At 40.7% G+C, this 17652-nt stretch overlaps 1 protein-coding gene across 1 annotated transcript in view; it reads right to left on the bottom strand.

Annotated features, from left to right (window-relative positions):
- ARHGAP10 (Rho GTPase activating protein 10) overlaps positions 1–17652 on the bottom strand; it is a 294968-nt gene that overhangs the window by 173484 nt on the left and 103832 nt on the right. The window contains exon 4 of the mRNA XM_025384845.1: positions 7780–7851. Coding sequence (XP_025240630.1) covers positions 7780–7851 — 72 coding nt within the window. The remainder of the gene's footprint in view (positions 1–7779; positions 7852–17652) is intronic.

Below are 17652 nucleotides of genomic sequence, written 5' to 3'. Positions count from 1 at the left end.
AAGAACCACAATTCAAATAACCAGATCTTGAGGTAAAAACTATAGAAATTTGTCATTACAAATCACTGGGTTGAAAAAAGGAAGAGACGATTCAACTATTGGTGCTGGCATGACTGTTTAACTACTGTGAAGCAGACAGAGAACCTCATCTCATATCGAAATTAATTCCAGATGGATTGAAAGAGTCACAAGTAAACAATGAAGCCATAGAGAATATTTTCAACGAATCTCAGAACAGAGAAGGATCTAAGCAAAAAAGAAATGGAAGAAGCTATAAGAACTTGTAAATAAAAAAAAAAAAAGTCACAATAATCAAGCAAAGGGCACACAGCAAAAGGGGGAGGATTACAACCAATATGTAGGAACATAGGGAAACATTCGTAACACAAAATATATCCTTCATGAAGCAGTTTTTTTTTTTTTTTTTTTTGCAAAAAACACATTAATGTTTCCACTGAAAGGTGGATAAAGAACACAAAGAATTCATAAAAGTTTAAACGTAATTGTGAATTGCCCATTTTTCTGTAGGGTACTAAATTATTTTGCTTTAGAAGAGGAAAGAATTTTTTTTGTTACTAGATGACTTTTTTCGAATTTTCTACATTTTCCAATTGTTTAGGATGAGGAGATGGAAAAGGCTTATTTTCAAACTATAAAATCAAATAATGTTTACTGTTGGACTCGTCTAGAGATAAACTTAAATATGGCAGGTCCTTGAATAGCATCGTTTCATTATTACATTAATAAGGGAAAAAATAAAAACCAATTCGTGGCCAGGGCCACTGTCCATGTGGAGTCTGTGCATTCTCCCAAGCCTGCGTGGGTACTCTCTGGGTACCTACTATTTCCTCCCACATCTCTTAGGTCAATTCACCGGCATGTCTAAATAGTACTGTGTAAGTGAGTGTGGGATCATGCCCTGTCCAAGGCTGGTGTCCACCCTGCACTCTGAGCTGCTGGGATGGGCTCCAGACACCTGTGACCCTGAACAGAAATAAGTGAGTAAATGATTACCTTGTTTTTATTAATCTTTCTTAAATATATGTATAGTTCACATTTATTTCAATATTTAATATTAAAAGTGTTGTGGTTATCGCGGGAACCACCCCCGATAATTCAATGTGAGTCCTTTTCTATTTTCCCTAAGTATCGGCTGGTCTAAGAAATAAAGGGAAAGAGTACAAAAGAGAAATTTTAAAGCTAGGTGTCTGGGGGAGACATCACATGTTGGCAGGTTCCATGATGCCCCCACCAAGCCACAAAACCAGCAAGTTTTTATTAGTGATTTTCAAAGCGATGGGAGTGTACGAATAGGGTGTGGGTCACAGAGATCATTTTATTGCTTCACAAGGCAATAAAATATCACAAGGCAAATGGGGACAGGACAAGATCACAGGACCAGGGCAAAATTAAAATTGCTAATGAAGTTTCGGGCATGCACTGTCATTGATAACATCAGGAGACAGGGTTTGAGAGCAGACAACCGGCCTGACCAAAATTTATTAGGAGGGAATTTCCTTGTCCTAATAGGCCTGGGAGCACTATGGGAGACCAGGCCTTATTTCATCCCTTATCTACAACCGTAAAAGACAGACATCCCCAGAGCAGCCATTTTAGAGACCTCCCCCTAGGAATGCATTCTCTTTCTCAGGGATGTTCCTTGCTGAGAAAAACAATTCAGCCATATTTCTATTTGCTTTTGAAAGAAGAGAAATATGGCTCTGTTCCACCCAGCTCTCAGACAGCCAGACCTAATGGTTATCTCCCTTGTTTCCTGAACATCGCTGTTACCCTGTTCTTTTTTCAAGGTGCCCAGATTTCATACTGTTTAAACAATTCGTGCAGTTAACACAATCATCACAGGGTCCAGAGGCAACATACATCCTCAGCTTACAAAGATGATGGGATTAAGAGATTAAAGACAGGCATAGGAAATCACAAGAGTATTGATTGGGGAAGTGATAAATGTACATGAAATCTTCAAATTTTATGTTCAGAGACTACAGTAAAGACAGGTGTAAGAAATTATAAAAGTATTAATTTGGGGAACTAATAAATGTCCATGAAATCTTCACAATTTATGTTCTTCTGCCATGGCTTCAGCTGGTCCCTTCACTCGGGGTCCCTGACTTCCCACAACAGTGGTCTTTGGAAGTTTGGTGATGTTGACGTCAGGAGTTTGAGACCAGTCTGACCAACATGGTGAAACGCCCCCGTCTCCACTAAAAATACAAAATTAGCCGGGTGTGGTGGCGCATGTCTGTAATCCCAGCTACTTGGGAGGCTGAGGGATAAGAATCACTTGAACCTGGGAGGCAGAGATTGTAGTGAGCCGAGATCATGCCACTGCACTCCAGCCTGGGAGACATGGGTGAAACTCCGCTCCATTCAAAAACAAAAAAAAAAGTTTGGTGATGTTTCTGAGACCAGAAATATGACATAAAAACTTAACTTTTATGTCAATTGGCCCATGGTAAAACTGGCTTCCTTATGTGCTGCTTTGCTTCAATTCAGTTTCCAAGAACCTACTGATAATGTTAAGTGAGGACTCCCCACTCCAGCGGGGAGAAAGCACACCCTCCCTTAACTCCCACGCCAAGTGTCACTCGTTCCTACTTGACACTTCATTTGCCCTGTCCTACCCCAACCCACCCCTTTCCTTTAAGCTCCTCTAGCCTCTCTAAAGAGATGAGAATTCAGCTCCATCCTCACAGAATGGAGCACTTGAGTCAGACCCAGAAGGGTGCCTGGGAGACACCTGTCAGAACACAAGTGAATGGCCAGCACAGGACTGCAGCAGCACCAACGCTGGCAAAGTGGCACCTCGTTCCTAAGCGGTGGCTCCAGAGTCACTAATCGAGTGCCTTAGCACTATCTGTCCATAAGGGTCATAAGCCACATGTTATGGCTTGTCACCCCTAAACCCAGAATGCGGAGAATGGACAAAAAGCTGAGCAATTCCTGTTTGGCAAGGTGATGGGGAGAAAGCCATGAATGGGATAATAAAATTACTCTATGGATACCAGGTCCCAAACTAGACACTTCAAGTACATTACCAAATTCACTTAACTCTCACAATAACCTCCTGAGACAAGTGTCATAAGTCTCATTTTACAGACCAGGAAACTGAGACTTAAAAGCTTTAAGTCACTTGCCCCAAATCACATGGCTAATTAAGGCACTGAAAGAGGATTCAAACCAGGAAGAATTAAGTCCTCCTGAAAGACTTCCTGGTGCTCCAAAGATGAGATGGTAGAGTAGATCCCAGGGCACCTATGCTTTCCCCTATTACAGCACTTTTCACAATGTATTTTTATTGCTTATTTGACAGTCTCACAAAAAGTTGCTAACTTCTTGAAGGCCAGCCAGTGTTGTAATTCCTAGTTGTATGTCAGGGCCTCTAACACTATGCTGTATCATAGGCACTAGTGTGTTTTATACTGAATGAAAGAAATGTAATTAAACTAAATCAATATTGTTTCTCCTCTATTAAATATAATGTAATATGAGAAATTATCCAGACAGGTTTTTTATTCATGTTTTATAGTAACTTACAGAATCTTTGGAAGTCTGTATTTTAAATGTATTCATTAAGGCTAGGCACAGTGGCTCAAGCCTGTAATCCCAGAACTTTGGAAGGCCAAGGCAGGAGGATCACTTGAGCCCAGGAGTTCAAGACCAGCCTGGGCAACACAGAGACCCTGTCCCTACAAAAATAATTTTAAAATTAGCCACGCATGGTGGCATACACTTGTAGTCCTAGCTGCTCAGAAGATCATCTGACCCAGGAGCTCAAGGCTCTAGCCCAGCCTGGGCAACAGAATGAAAGTCTTTAAAAAAAAAAAAAAAAAATTATTAGTCATAGTCTGGTAGTAGGCTTAGGTGATAAGTCGTACTTTTTGAAATGAACATCTATTACGTTTTCTGTTCAAAATTGTTCTTCTATTGGATAAAATTGTAATTGGCTCTTTCCAAGATAGCAGCTGAACAGATTCTATTCCTGATACAGTTAGTTGCATCCACTTGACATCTGTGTGCTGCTGCTTGCCCAAACCCACGTTTTCGTTACTTGGTCAAATGTCCAAAAAAGCAATTTATCTCACGTAACTCTTACCATGTTCTGGTATTTCTCAGAGTTTTTGCTCAACGTACTTGGCCCCTATGTTGTTCAGGATCTGTACTGGTTCCTGTAGCTATCCCACAAAGTACTGTGGGATATCTGGCAATAAGTGCCAAGCTCAAGAAGGGTGAAGGAGCTTCAAAAGAAAATAAGAACTGAGCTAGGCCTTGGAAAAACTCTGAATAGTCACTTGATGTGATGAATCAGGGAACAACCTGTGTCCTGTTGTGTCCAGAATTGGTTCCTTCCAGTGGGTTCTTGGTCTCGCTGACTTCAAAAATGAAGCCATGGACCCTCACGGTGAGTGTTACAGTTCTTAAAGATGGTGTGTCTGGAGTTTGTTCCTTCAGATGTTCAGATGTGTCCGGAGTTTCTTCCTTCTGGTGGGTTTGTGGTCTTGCTGATTTCAGGAGTCAAGCCACAGACCTTCGCAGTGAGTGTTACAGCTCTTAAAGGTGGCATGTCCAGAGTTGTTCGTTCCTCCCAGTGGGTTCGTGGTCTCACTGGCTTTAGGAGTCAAGTTGCAGAACTTCACAGTGAGTCTTACAGCTCATAAAGGTAGTGCACACCCAAAGAGTGAGCAGCAGCAGGATTTATTGTGAAGAGCGAAAGAACAGAGGTTCCACAGCATGGAAAGGGACCCCAGCGGGATGCAGCTGCTGGCTCGGAAGGCCAGCTTTTATTCCCTTATTTGGCCCTGCCCATGTCCTGCTGATTGGTCCACTTTACAGAGTGCTGATTGGTGCATTTACAAACCTTTAGCTAGACATAGAGCGCTGATTGGTGTGTTTTTACAGAGCGCTGATTGGTGCATTTACAAACCTTTGGCTAGACACAGAGCACAGATTGGTGCATTTACAATACTTTAGCTAGACAGAAAAGTTCTCCAAGTCCCCACCCAACCCAGAAGCCCAGCCGGCTTCACCTCTCACTGCGATGGCAAATGGGCTTTTTGAACAAAGGCTAGAACCTAGCAAGCATGTAAGAAAATGCAGCAGAACCTATAAAATGGAGGGATACGTCCAAACCAAACAGGGCTCAAGGAGAGCATATCCAAATATAAGCAAAACAGTAGACAATACCTTGGGGCTTTTCAAAATCCAATTTACAAAAACCACCTAGCCACTTAGAATACGTTTAAACACAGTTAAACACGTAACTGGGCTTCTGGAAACTGGAGAAGGCAAGAGCACAGGGAACTGAAAGAGTTTCATGCAAGGGTTACAACATTACCAGATGGGAAACAGGAGACGGGGAAAGATCAAAATGTTGACCCCCATATCTAAAAATTCTGATGTGGTCAACTTTTAAAGACCTTTTTCTTAACTTCCCATGTGAAAACTGTTTTATGCTGTTTACAAAAAGCTCTTTAACCTACGAGAGTAAAGTCTTTCTGAAGTATCCCATGTAAGCAGATTTAATCAGAGGAACAAGACTGTGTGCTCGCCAAAATATGACTGAATGTTTAGGCAGCACAGATGTGGAAAGTAATTCAAATACCCAAACTTAAACCCTTTCCCGTTTCTTCTAGAATTATCAGTTGGATAGGCTACTTATTAGATACTTTATGTATTAAGACAGGGTAGGGGCTGGTTGAGAATTAAAAAAAAAAAAAAAAAAAAAAAAAGCACAGTCTTTTAAAGATTTAACAACCTAATGGAAAGGACAGATGTTTACATAGTTTACATACTGTTGTATAATACAGACAACCACCCTTCTCTACAGTTTATTATGGTATACAAAACTGCCAGGAAAAAGGGCTTCTCCCTATGACCCACAATGACTGGCTCTTCACAGGTGACCTCCGCAGGTACAACAGTCAACACACACACCATACTGAGCAAGACTGCACATAACACCAACTCTTTATAAACTTGAAGCCAGAAGAACACAGAAGGATACATAAATAGGACTTCAGGAAAGAATTTTGTCATTAAATAGTTTAAAGCATAGAATAAACTATTGTAACCATTTCTCCTTTTAAAAGGATTACTGACTGTGCAAGTTGCTTCACAGGATATACTCTGAACAAATGTTAACATCAGAAGCTGGATAGTTTAAGGGGAAAAATGAGTCAATAAAGATGCAAGGTCAGACATTTCTAAACTCCAGTAGAGTAGATGGCAAGTAAAAGTAAATAGATTCACTCGCACTCAGTTTTCATTTCCATAATATAACCTTCACACATGTAAGCACCATCCAATTCAAATGAGAAAAATAAGAAATGGACGTTGTTTACAAAGAATACCTGCCAATGAAATGTTAAAAGAGAATGAACCAAAATGCAACAAACTTTCGAACAGCTTAGAGACACAATCAAAACAAAATCATAAAACTATAAAACAATAGTCAGATCCCCCAAGTCCTTCATTTGACAGATAAGAAACTAAAGTCAATGACTTAGTCAAGGTCGCAGAAGTGAAAGCTGATCTCCAATCTCCTGCTGTAAAGCCAGAGGGGACAACCCAGCTGCCTGCAGCATGGCAAACAATCCAAGGAAGGAGCCTGGGGTGGTGCCCCCAGTGATCTCCCACTGTCCACAGGGGCTGAGCCTCAGTTCATAGCCCTTCATTAAAAACTGTAATACGGTATGCCAAAAAGAAATGTCCAATATTGTCACAAGTCACTTAAATGATAATTCATCCCATAAACAGCAGTTACAGAGCTGGAACTCCTTGGGTTCATCTGTGTGGTTAAGCTACTGAGGCCACAGTGTTTATTTCCACCAAGGGATTTTAGTCATTTCTTTTAGGAAGAGGAAAAAAAAAAAAAAAAAAAAAAAAAGCTCACATTCCCAGCCATGTGGGGGAAAAAAATACAAATATAAAAACTCCCTTCTCAACCTAAAATTGTATTAATTCCCCTCTCCTTGGGCCAAGCCAAAAACGGTAAACAACAGGCAAATGTTACTTTTTATTTCTCAAGTACATACACAAAATTCAGGAAAGACTGGTGGAAATTATTTCTCTGGGGTAATTTCAAAACTCAGATTGCACATTTTAAATAAGTTGCTAAATATATCCCAGGCTCCCTGTGGCAAAACCGCTGCATTATTTCTGGAAATCACAGTTAAATCCCAGATCCTTGAGTACAGAGTCTGTGGTTCACTCACCTTTGAATCCCCAGCATAACACTATACAGCACACAATATAATGCACAATACCATCACGATACTGGCACACAATAGAGACTCACTAAATTTTTGTTAAGTTGAAGGAAATTACATCCCAATACTTAATAGTCTCTTCCTAGTTTCAGTGGCATCACGGTGTGGCAGCGTCTATAATCTTAAACCCTACTGTAATGCTACATTCCTCCATAAAACTGAGGTGCGCACAGAAATAACTATACTCCCCCCAGTGATAAGCTCCTTCTATTCAGAGCAAATGTGTTGTTTGGTTACAGGTATTTTTAAAACTCTATATGAAAAGGTGTAGCCCAAGAAGATTACTAGAGGTTTTACTACCTTGTCCAGGTGTTTTTGTTTTGTTTTCAATTCCATATCCCTCAAAGGGGGAAGAGCACATTTCGAACATAAAACAACAGATGGTTTGCTCTGGCATCTCCTTCAGAGCTGCCAAATGTGAATAAAGTGTACAATGAAGCAGCAGAGGCATCTATGTTTTCTGTTTATGAGTGTATTCAAATTAGACACAAACCTTTACAGCTCCAAGTTGCTCTTTTCTGAATTTTTCCAAGGGTTTAATCAGGGTTTCAGTCACACTTAATGCCTAGAGAACAAGAGTGATGATAAAAGAGCACAGCATTAGGCTTCCAAAAAGGAAAAAATTAGTATTTCATTTCCCTCTTCCACCCCACCCAGAAAGAAAATGAACAACATATTTAGCGGCTTTATCTCACTCTGCCAATGCAACAATTAAATCACTTCTCAACTTATTAGAGCACTAGAACTCCATAAATATTTTCAGGGAAGAGGAGGTGGGCAGATTGCCAGTGAAATGTGCAACACAGTCCCAACTCTCTTCCACAAAACAGCAAGAGGGCTGTCTGTAAACAACAAAGGGGTCTATCACATTCATTAACAGAACACTTCTGTTTGAGATTGTTTTTTCCTTCCCCCTCCTTAGAAATTTAAAATTCAATTACATTCCTTTATTGATAATCAGACTACATTATGTCAAGAACTAGGACTGTAGCTACTTGTTCAAATACAACCAGTCTGCCCTTCATTACAGAAACCTCCTAAGGATTTAAGGTATATTAGCAAAGTAGAGTCACTGGAGGCTCACGAAAAAGCCAAATGCTTGGGCATGCTAGCAAGCATGACATCAGGGAAGCTCACATGAGAGAAGCCATACACAAACTCCAACCACAATCACATTTATTTCTTAAGTTGGCTGGTTTGGGGCTTTTCATGTTAAGTCACAAAATGCTGAAAATGCAAATAAAAGAAAATATTCATCGAAAGAAAACATACTTAGTAACAACACACTGGTAGGTAGTGGCTTCTCAGCCTTTGTTTCCAGGACACCAGAACTATCCAAAATATACAAGAAAATCTCAAAACATTATTTAAGAATGTGCCATCCCTCTTTTTAGAAAGGTGCTCAAAAATCCAAGCTTAACATTACAGAAAAAATAAGTGATTTGGAATAGATCAAGATTCTTAATTTAACCAAAGGCTCCTCATCAGTGTTTCATTATGTGAGAGTTTATCCCAAAGAGACCATTCATACTCTAAGGTAGGGAACACTCAAAATAAGCGACTATGCCCACTTTCAAGATGCTCAGTTTCAACTTTCTACCCCAGGCTAACCCCTGGCTTCCCCTCACTCCCACCTGGATAATTTGCTGCTTGGGTGTAAAATAGCTGGGGCAAAAGAGATCTAAAAGAAAGAATTAACAGCAACAACTAGCCAGGGAAAAGCGATCATCTTTCAAATTATCATTTTTATCCTCTCTACATTTTAGACCATGCGACCTACAGCAATGGCAAACCAAAGAGTCCTACAAAGCACCACAAGCCAGGAATCCTGACTCCCCAGTATGGAATGCCCCACATTCCATTTGAGAGTACAGATACAAGAAGTGCTAGCACATTAATCGATTTACACACAGTGTCTCATAGATTAACTTAAGACACACTAATATGAGCACCTGTGTCATTTTTTAAGTTCCCACATGTGGATCTACCCAAGTAGTGTTCCCAAATAAACCTCCATATAATATGTCTTCTGTGAAACTGGTACACTCAAGAAAGAAGTCGGCCCAAAAAGAACTGCAGGGATCACAGAAACTAACAACTGTTCAAGTTCACACAAGATAGTAATAGGGATTCCAAGTCACGTAAGTCTGAACCCACCAAGCGTAACTACCACGCAACATGGCAATAAAAGTACCAAAGAGGTGCTTCCCCAAAGTTGCCATCTTAATAAACTTTAAATATGTGCCTATTTTACGAGATAAATAGCTGCTGAGCATGCAATGCCAGGTGATAGGGATATAGCTACGAACAAAACAAGCACAGCCCCCTGCTTTCGTGGAAATTACTGTTTGGTAGAGAAGATACAAACCAGATACATGAACACCTAAGGAGATATATAAGAGCACATTTTAGTAATTCCTTCCAATGAAGAAAAGTAGGGGTATGGTGAGGAATGTATTAGAAATGTGTGCAAAGAGAGCATCTTCAAAGTAGTGACATTTAAGCTAAAACCTAAAAGGTGAGAAGGAATCTGTGGTGCAAAGGGCAAGGGAAATTGTTTCCTGCTGAGATCAGCAGAGGCAAAGGATGAAGGTGAGGAGTTCGAGCATTACAGGGAATGTCAAAAGGCCAGAATGGCTGAAGCATAAGGAGCAATTAAGTGAGCCCGCAGAGCTGAGTGATGGCAGGGAATCAGAGCGTGCTGGGCCTTGTGGGCTCTGGGAAAGGGTTAGCATTTTATTTGGGGTACAATGCAAAGCCACAGGAGGTTTTTAGGCAGTGAATTGACAATGATAATTAAAGCTTTTCAAGATTACTCTGGCTGCTGAGGGAGAGATGAGAGGTACAGAAAACTGGAAGACAGACTCGTTAGGAGGCTTCTAGAGTGGTACAGGAGGAGATGGTGGTGGTTCAAATGAAGGCAACCAATAACAGAAGTAAAGAGAAGTAGACAGATTTGAGAGATATTTGCAGGTAGAGTCAAAGTAATGAGAGATTGACCGAATGGAAAAGGTGAAGATTTCCAGGATCCCTCCCAGATTTCTGGCATGAACAAATGAAGAGATAACAATACTAGTTATTGCCAGGCACAGAGAGACAAGCATCACATGCTCTCACTTATTTGTGGGATGCAAAAATCAAAGCAATTGAACTCATGGAGATAGAGAGTAGAAGGATGGTTACCAGAAGCTGGGAAGTATAGTAGGGGGGAGGTAGGGATGGTTAATGGGTACAAAAAAATAGTGTGAAAGAATGAATGATACCTAGTATTTGATAGCACAACAGGGTGACTACAGGCAAAATAATTAAATTGTACATCTTAAAATAACTACAAGAGTATAATTAGATTTTTGTAACACAAAGGATAAATGCTTGAGGGGATGGATACCCTATTTTCCATGATGTGACTATTATCCATTGCATGCCTGTATCAAAATATCTCATATACCCCATAAATATATATACCTATTATGTACTCACAAATCCTAAAAATAAAAATAAAAATTTAAAAATAAAAAATAAAGGACACTATTTACCGAAGCAGGGAAAATCTTGAGGGAAAGTAGCTGGGAGCACACACTAAGGGCTCATGTTAAATCCAAGATGCTGAGAAACGCCCAAGATCTTAGTAAAACGGGCTGTCAGAGATACAGGTCCACAGTCTAGAAGAGACGCCTAGGTCAGAGATGCCAATTTTTGTCCTCATCAGCAAGTAGATGGCATTTGAAGTCATGCAAGTAGATAGGTAGGACAGTAGAAAAATGGAAATGTCTCAGACCAAGTACTTAGAACAGGAAAAGGAAGAACAGACGGAAACTATGGCAATGAGACTGGAGAAAGTTACCAAGGTGTTGGATAAAAGAAGAAAGAGGTTCAGGTCTGGCATGGTGGCTCATGCCTCTAATCCCAGCACTTTGGGAGGCTGAGGTGGGCAGATCACCTGAGGTCAGGAGTTCAAGACCAGCCTGACCAACATGGAGAAACCCTGTCTCTGCTAAAAATACAAAATTAGCCAGACAGCGCCTGTAATCCCAGCTACTCAGGAGGCTGAGGCAGGAGAATCGCTTGAACCCAGGAGGCAGAGGCTGCGGTGAGCTAAGACAGCGCCACTGCACTCCAGGCTGGGCAACAAAAAGAAACTCTGTACCCTTCCCCCCAAAAAAAAGAAAGAAAAAAAAAGAAAGGAGTTCAGCTGTGTGGGCTGCAGAGACGTTAAAGAAAGAATGAGAGCTCAGCAATATCCATGGCAAGGTGGCAAAAAGGGCCAGACTGGAGCTGATTTATGACTGACAGCTGAGACCATGTGGGGAACAACCCTCCCTCAAAGAATGACCATGCAGGGCAGTACAGAGAGAGGATGACTGCTGAAAGAGAACATGCCATAAAGTGAAGGCATGTATTCTTTTAAGACAGAAAGCTGGTATTTAAGAGATGAGAGGATGTCTAAATGCCCATGTGAAGAATCCAGAAAGAATGGTGCACAGTCTCTGACATGGGAGGAGATGGGATGCTGAGCGTGCATGGAGGGTTGGCCTGTCATAGAAGTCAAGATCCTTCCTTCCCTGTGATAGAAGGAGAAAAGGGGTGCCAGTACAAATGGATTTGTGGGCTTCGTGACAAAAAGCTGAGAGTTGCTACCAGATGGCTATTTTTTCCCATAAAGCACAAAACAAGGTCACTTGCAGAGGGTTTGGGCATGAGAAGTTTCATGCCCAACTAATAGGAAGAATGAATGAAAGAATCATTACAAATGGGACAAACACTTCTTGGAGAAACAAGAAGGCCTTTTGAGATAGGTGAGGAGGAGTTGATGAAGATATCATCTGCCTTATTGCGGGATTTTCTCCAGCAAGGGAGGGAGAAGGTGGGTGGCTGAGTTCATCCCAGGCGAGTGTGTCTAAGAGACGTGAACGCGTCAGCACAATATGACGTGGTAGGCAAAGTGCTGGCAAGCTGCGTAGAGCTACTGGGGAGCAGAGGAGGAAGGTCCCCTGAGTAGGAGAAGACTTCCTGAAGGAGATCATGCACAGCTCAGCCTGAAACAGAGGGAAGGCGTTCTCCAGGCAAAGGCCTTCCATGCGGAGAGGGGAAAACAGCAATTTCAGGGCACGGAACCTGAGCAGCTCAGTGTCACTAAAGCAGATGAGGAAATCAGAGAGGATCACAAGACAAGGCGAGAGATATCGGATGGTCTCCATTAGCCATCAGAATGGGACGCCGGAAATGCTCAGAAAGTAGATGTAGGTTATCAGTAATATGGATATATGAAGGCCTTTTAAAATAAGAACCCCAAAACTTCATACTCTGGAGTAAACACTGTCTTCCACCAAAAGAACCAGGCTACAAAGATTACACAAGAGCAATTTTAGGTCATTATATTTTTCCTTCATTTGGAGAGTTAATTTAATGCAATATCCGTCTGAACTCCAAAGACTAACGCTAGAGTAGAAAAAGAACATAAGGGTTTCATGGCCAGGCTTAGTGGCTCACACCCCGTAATCCTAGTACTTTTGGAGGCAGAGGCGGGTGGATCACTTGAGGTCAGGAGTGTGAGACCAGCTGGTCAATATGGTGAAACCCCGTCTCTACTAAAAATACAAGAAAATTAGCCAGGCATGGTGGCAGGCACCTGTAATCCCAGCTACTCACAAGGCTGAGGCAGGAAGAATCACTTGAACCCAGAAGGCAGTGGTTGCAGTGAGCCAAGATCGCACCACTGCACTCCAGCATGGGTGACAGAGCAAGACTCCAACTTGGGGGTGGGGTGGGGGGAAGAATATAAAGGTTTCTGCCTTACTGTCTTCAGATCAATAAGCAAATTTCCAAAACAAGGATAGTAGTAGTTGTGGCAAATAACACTACATCCAACTCATTAATAAAATTTTTTTATTAAAAATACTTGTAAGAGCTTAAAATTCATTACGATTTTCCTTCTTTAGCAAAGTCTGATTTTAAAACTTCTAAACTGAACCTAAAAATTATATTTAAGAACAAAATAATAAAGGGGCCAACAAATGTTTCAGTAAGGCAATGTCAATTGAGTAACAAGAATTTTCTTTTTCTCAAAATAGACTGGAAGCTCCATGGAATCTCTCAGTTCCTGCTATAAGTTCACAGATATATTATATAATATTTGTTAGTAGTAAGTGTTACCGATGTTTCCTAATGCTGCAACATGATTCTTCTTCCCCAGCAACTAGTGAACACCATATCTAGGACCGTCCCTAAAACTTAACAGGCAATTTACAGTGATGACAGTTTCCCAATGACAAGGAGATGGCTGAAGCAATAATACTGAGAAAAGTTTTCAAATACTAACATATTAGAAATTAGATAAGAGAACGAGTACAGAATGTGATTTTATAACCACACATACAGATTACATAATCATATTCCTATGAATTACTTGAACCAGCCAAGAAAAGAAGTCACAAAATGCCTTTGCTAATGAGCCTTGGAAAGGGCTTTGGATAGTTCTGCTTGGAAACAAAAGACAGCTTCTTGAACATAAAATAATCAGATGCTCTCTCCTCAGAGAAGGAGTCAGCCAACTTTTTCCATAAAAGACCAGGTAGTAAATAATTTAGGCTTTGCAGCCATGCAGCCGCAGTTCCAACTACTCATCTCTGCTGTGGTAGCACAAAAGCAGCCACAGACAGCACATGAATGATGGGTCCAGGTGTGTTCCAACGAAACTTGACTTACAAAAAGAGGAAGCAAGGTAGATCAGGCCCATGAGTCACTGTTTGCCAAACCCTGCCTGAGAGGATCATCTTGAGTATCATGGCAATAAAATGCTCTACTTATGCTCATCTTGTATTTTTTAAAAATATACATTTAAAATATTTGCAGCCAATCAGAAGTTGGGAAGGAAGGTGGAATGCTGGATAAAAGAATCACAGTTCAAGGAGCTCTCGAGCTGAAGAGAGGGACTCAAAAGTAGTGCCGTTAGGATTTGCCTACGATAAGCAATCTACAGGATGCTGAAAGGCAATTGCCCAGGTGTGCAAGATGTCTCGAGAACAGGTCATGTGAATTTCATACTGGGCTCAAATCTCCTAAAATGTTCTATTAACTGAAAGTTTAATAAGTCAATGGAGCCACAAATTGGTCCTGTAACATACACAGGTTACACATACCGCCTGAATTCAAACAAGGTAAGCACTCGACTGCATCCCCCATCAGATCAGAGCTTACCTCAACAGCACGGTTACCACATTTTAAAAGAGTCATTTAACCTGGGGTAAAGCAGGAATGTAACCAGAATGCTAAAAAGGTTTAGGAGGAAGAAATAAAAAAAAAACTAGATGTTTCATGTGAGTGGGGAGGAAGAGAACATTTAGTGGAAACATGAAAGCTGTCTTTAAATATTTAAATGGGTACTGCATGAGAGAAGAAAAAAAAAATTATTCTGATTTGCTTAAAGGGAGCAAAGCCAGGTTTGATGGGTAGAAGCTGTAGAGCAGCAGATTTGGGTTTCCTATCAAAGGGACTCAAGAGAACTATAATGAAACAGGCTGCCTGGCAAGGTGGTGACCTCCAGCTCCCTCCACATAACCAAGCAGAGGCTAGAGGACCAATGACCAGGAATACCCTCTCACATATGCCTGCACTGGGAGAAAGCTAGCCAAGAGGACAGCAGAGGTCCTCATCCACCTCCATCAATCTGGGATTCTAAATGAGCTGCGAGACGCAGAAGTACAAAACTACATTTCCATGCTGTGGCTTTGAGAATCAAGCTACAACGGCAAACTAGAGAATCCATTAGAACTTCACGATTCAAAGTAAAAGGGCAGGATTATTATATAACAGTGTGGAGGATTAAAATGTTTCCCACCATTACTCAAGTCTGAAATCCTTTTTCGTCAGACATTCGGATGTAAGGATCTTAAATGTATAAAAAGGAAAGGAAAATTATGTTATCTTAATCTATCCTCCAAGCTAGAGCTAAAAAATCTGTTGAGAATAACAGCCAACCTGCAGAGAATCTGACTCTGCTGTGCGGAGGGACCACTCCAACAACCTCACATTCCCCCACACTGGAGATCAAAGTCTAAGTTCTGATGTTGTCAATTCTAAAGACAACAGGACTTAGGGCTATAACCCCACACTCAGTAAAAACGCAACAAAGGCATACCTACATCCTATGATATCTTTAGTAACCATTTTCTAAAGTCTCAGTCTAGGTAAAACTGAATAAATCAGTATAGCTACTAAATCACACCTTTCTAATTACTCAGTACTAACAAGGACAGGCTGAATACAGTGAAACAGAAGGAATTTTACATCCGTTCCCCGAACACTCATTAGTTTAAGACTGGATTCCAAGTGTTTTTGACCCCAGAGGAATGCATAATCTGAGAACAAAGGAATATTTCCCCTATTTTCTCCCATGATCTTCCAGATACTTCCCATTTCTTTAAACTAAATTTAGGGAAAATTCTATTTTCCAATTCTAATGTCAAGAACAGCAGCAAAGAAACCATTCAGCAAAAACACAGTTCTTATTTTTCCTTGAAACAGAATCTTAAACAGTGCCTAGAAACTTGATTGATTGATTGATTGATAGATAGATAGATAGATAGATAGATAGATAGATAGATCAAGATACATCAAGATAGATCTAAACATAAAGGAATCTTTTTCCCAAAATGATCTGTTGGGGAAAAAAAAAAAAAACTTGCCTCGTGTAAGAGTTCTTAAGAGTCTTCTAAAGGAGTGGACTTTCCCATTATTTTGGTCAACAACTGTTTGAGGAATCTTAGCCTAAAACAGCCCTAATCATTTAGTTTCAGATACTTAGAGATTACAAACAGGACTCAGTTACAAAAACAAGGGGAAGCTAAGAAATTTAAGATATTTAGTTACAATTCCAGAGATGACTTCAAACTTTTGTATTCAGTAATTTTATAAAGCTCACTTTAAAAGGAATAAGATCAGTAGTTACATTAAGCAAATCATAGCCTAGGCAACAAGGCATAAACCCCATCTCTATAAAGAATACAAAAAATTAGCCAGGCAGGGTGTCATGCATCTGTAGTCTCAGCTAGCCAGGAGGCTGAGGTGGGAGGCTAGCTTGAGGCCGGGAGGTTGAGGCTGCAGGGAGCAGTGACTACCCCACTGCACTCCAGCCCGGGCAACAGAGTTAGACCCTGTCCACCACCTCCCCCGACCAAAAAAAAAAAAAAAAAAGAAGAAGAAGAAGAAAAGAAATCATGAAAACACATCCCAGAGTTAAGTTTTTGGTGTGTTTTTTTGTTGTTGTTTGTTTTAAGAGACAAGGGTCTCACTCTGTCACCCACGCTTGGAGTGCAATGGTGTGATCACAGATCACTACAGCCTCGAAATCGTGGTCTCAAACAATCCTCCTGCCTCAGCCTCCTGAGTAGCTGGAATTACAGATTCAAGCCACTGTGCCAGGTTCAGGAATAAGTTTTTTAAAGAGACTATCCAAATGGGCTGCTAACATGTACTTTTGACTTGAGATAAAATTTACAGTGAAAGCATCAGAAAGATTTTAAAAGACGCTATATACCTCAAAGAACTCAGGCAGATGTGGCCATCAATGCTCTGGAAAGCTGTATGAAAAATCAGAATGTACCCATGACAAATATACTAATCTCAAAGGTGCCAAGAGTTGAGACAAATTTTTTTATTAAATAAGTGGGGAAAATATTTCTAAAATATAGGCGGATTTTGCCTATTTAATTTTAAATGTGGACACATATTTAATCAAGTAAATGATGAAGGCAGATATCTGATTATCTAGCAGATGTACATATGCATACCTAAAAGTATACATGTTCAAGTTGTCTAAAAGAATTGTATTATGTTTAATCTTCTGGGAAAATAATGTTGTCTTACAATCAGGCACATAAATGATCATCAGTCCTTTTGGGTTGCCCAGCACTTGAAACTCCTTCCTATGTTTGAGGAATTCTCCTTCCCATTGAAGCAAAGCCCACCTCCCACCATAAAAGCCAAAAATGACAGACACTGGTTTGCAGTAAGGTAATGACACCTGGCTAGGGTTCCACTAATGAGATGCTCCCATCCAAGACTTTGATTCAGAAGCTAGTGCTTTAAAAAAAAACCAGCGACCAAAGAGATTCTAGCGAGGTGGCAGCAACTAGTCTAATTTCCAGAGGCAGCAGTTCTTCCAACAGCCACTGGGCAGTGGGGCTCTTGGTGCAAACTGTGGTGTCGACATCCAGTGGCAATAGAGGTGTCTGCTCTAAGCCCAGCTCTGTGGTACAACCTGGACATCCTTTCCGGTCCCTCACATCTTTTAAAGATACTACAAGACACCCAATACCCTTTAATGAATTTTCTTTATGTTCAAATTAGCTAGTGCTTGCAACTGAGA

The sequence above is a fragment of the Theropithecus gelada genome, chromosome 5 (genome assembly GCF_003255815.1).
Source record: "Theropithecus gelada isolate Dixy chromosome 5, Tgel_1.0, whole genome shotgun sequence".
NCBI lineage: Eukaryota > Metazoa > Chordata > Mammalia > Primates > Cercopithecidae > Theropithecus > Theropithecus gelada.
This window is presented reverse-complemented; position numbering and strand designations above follow the sequence as displayed.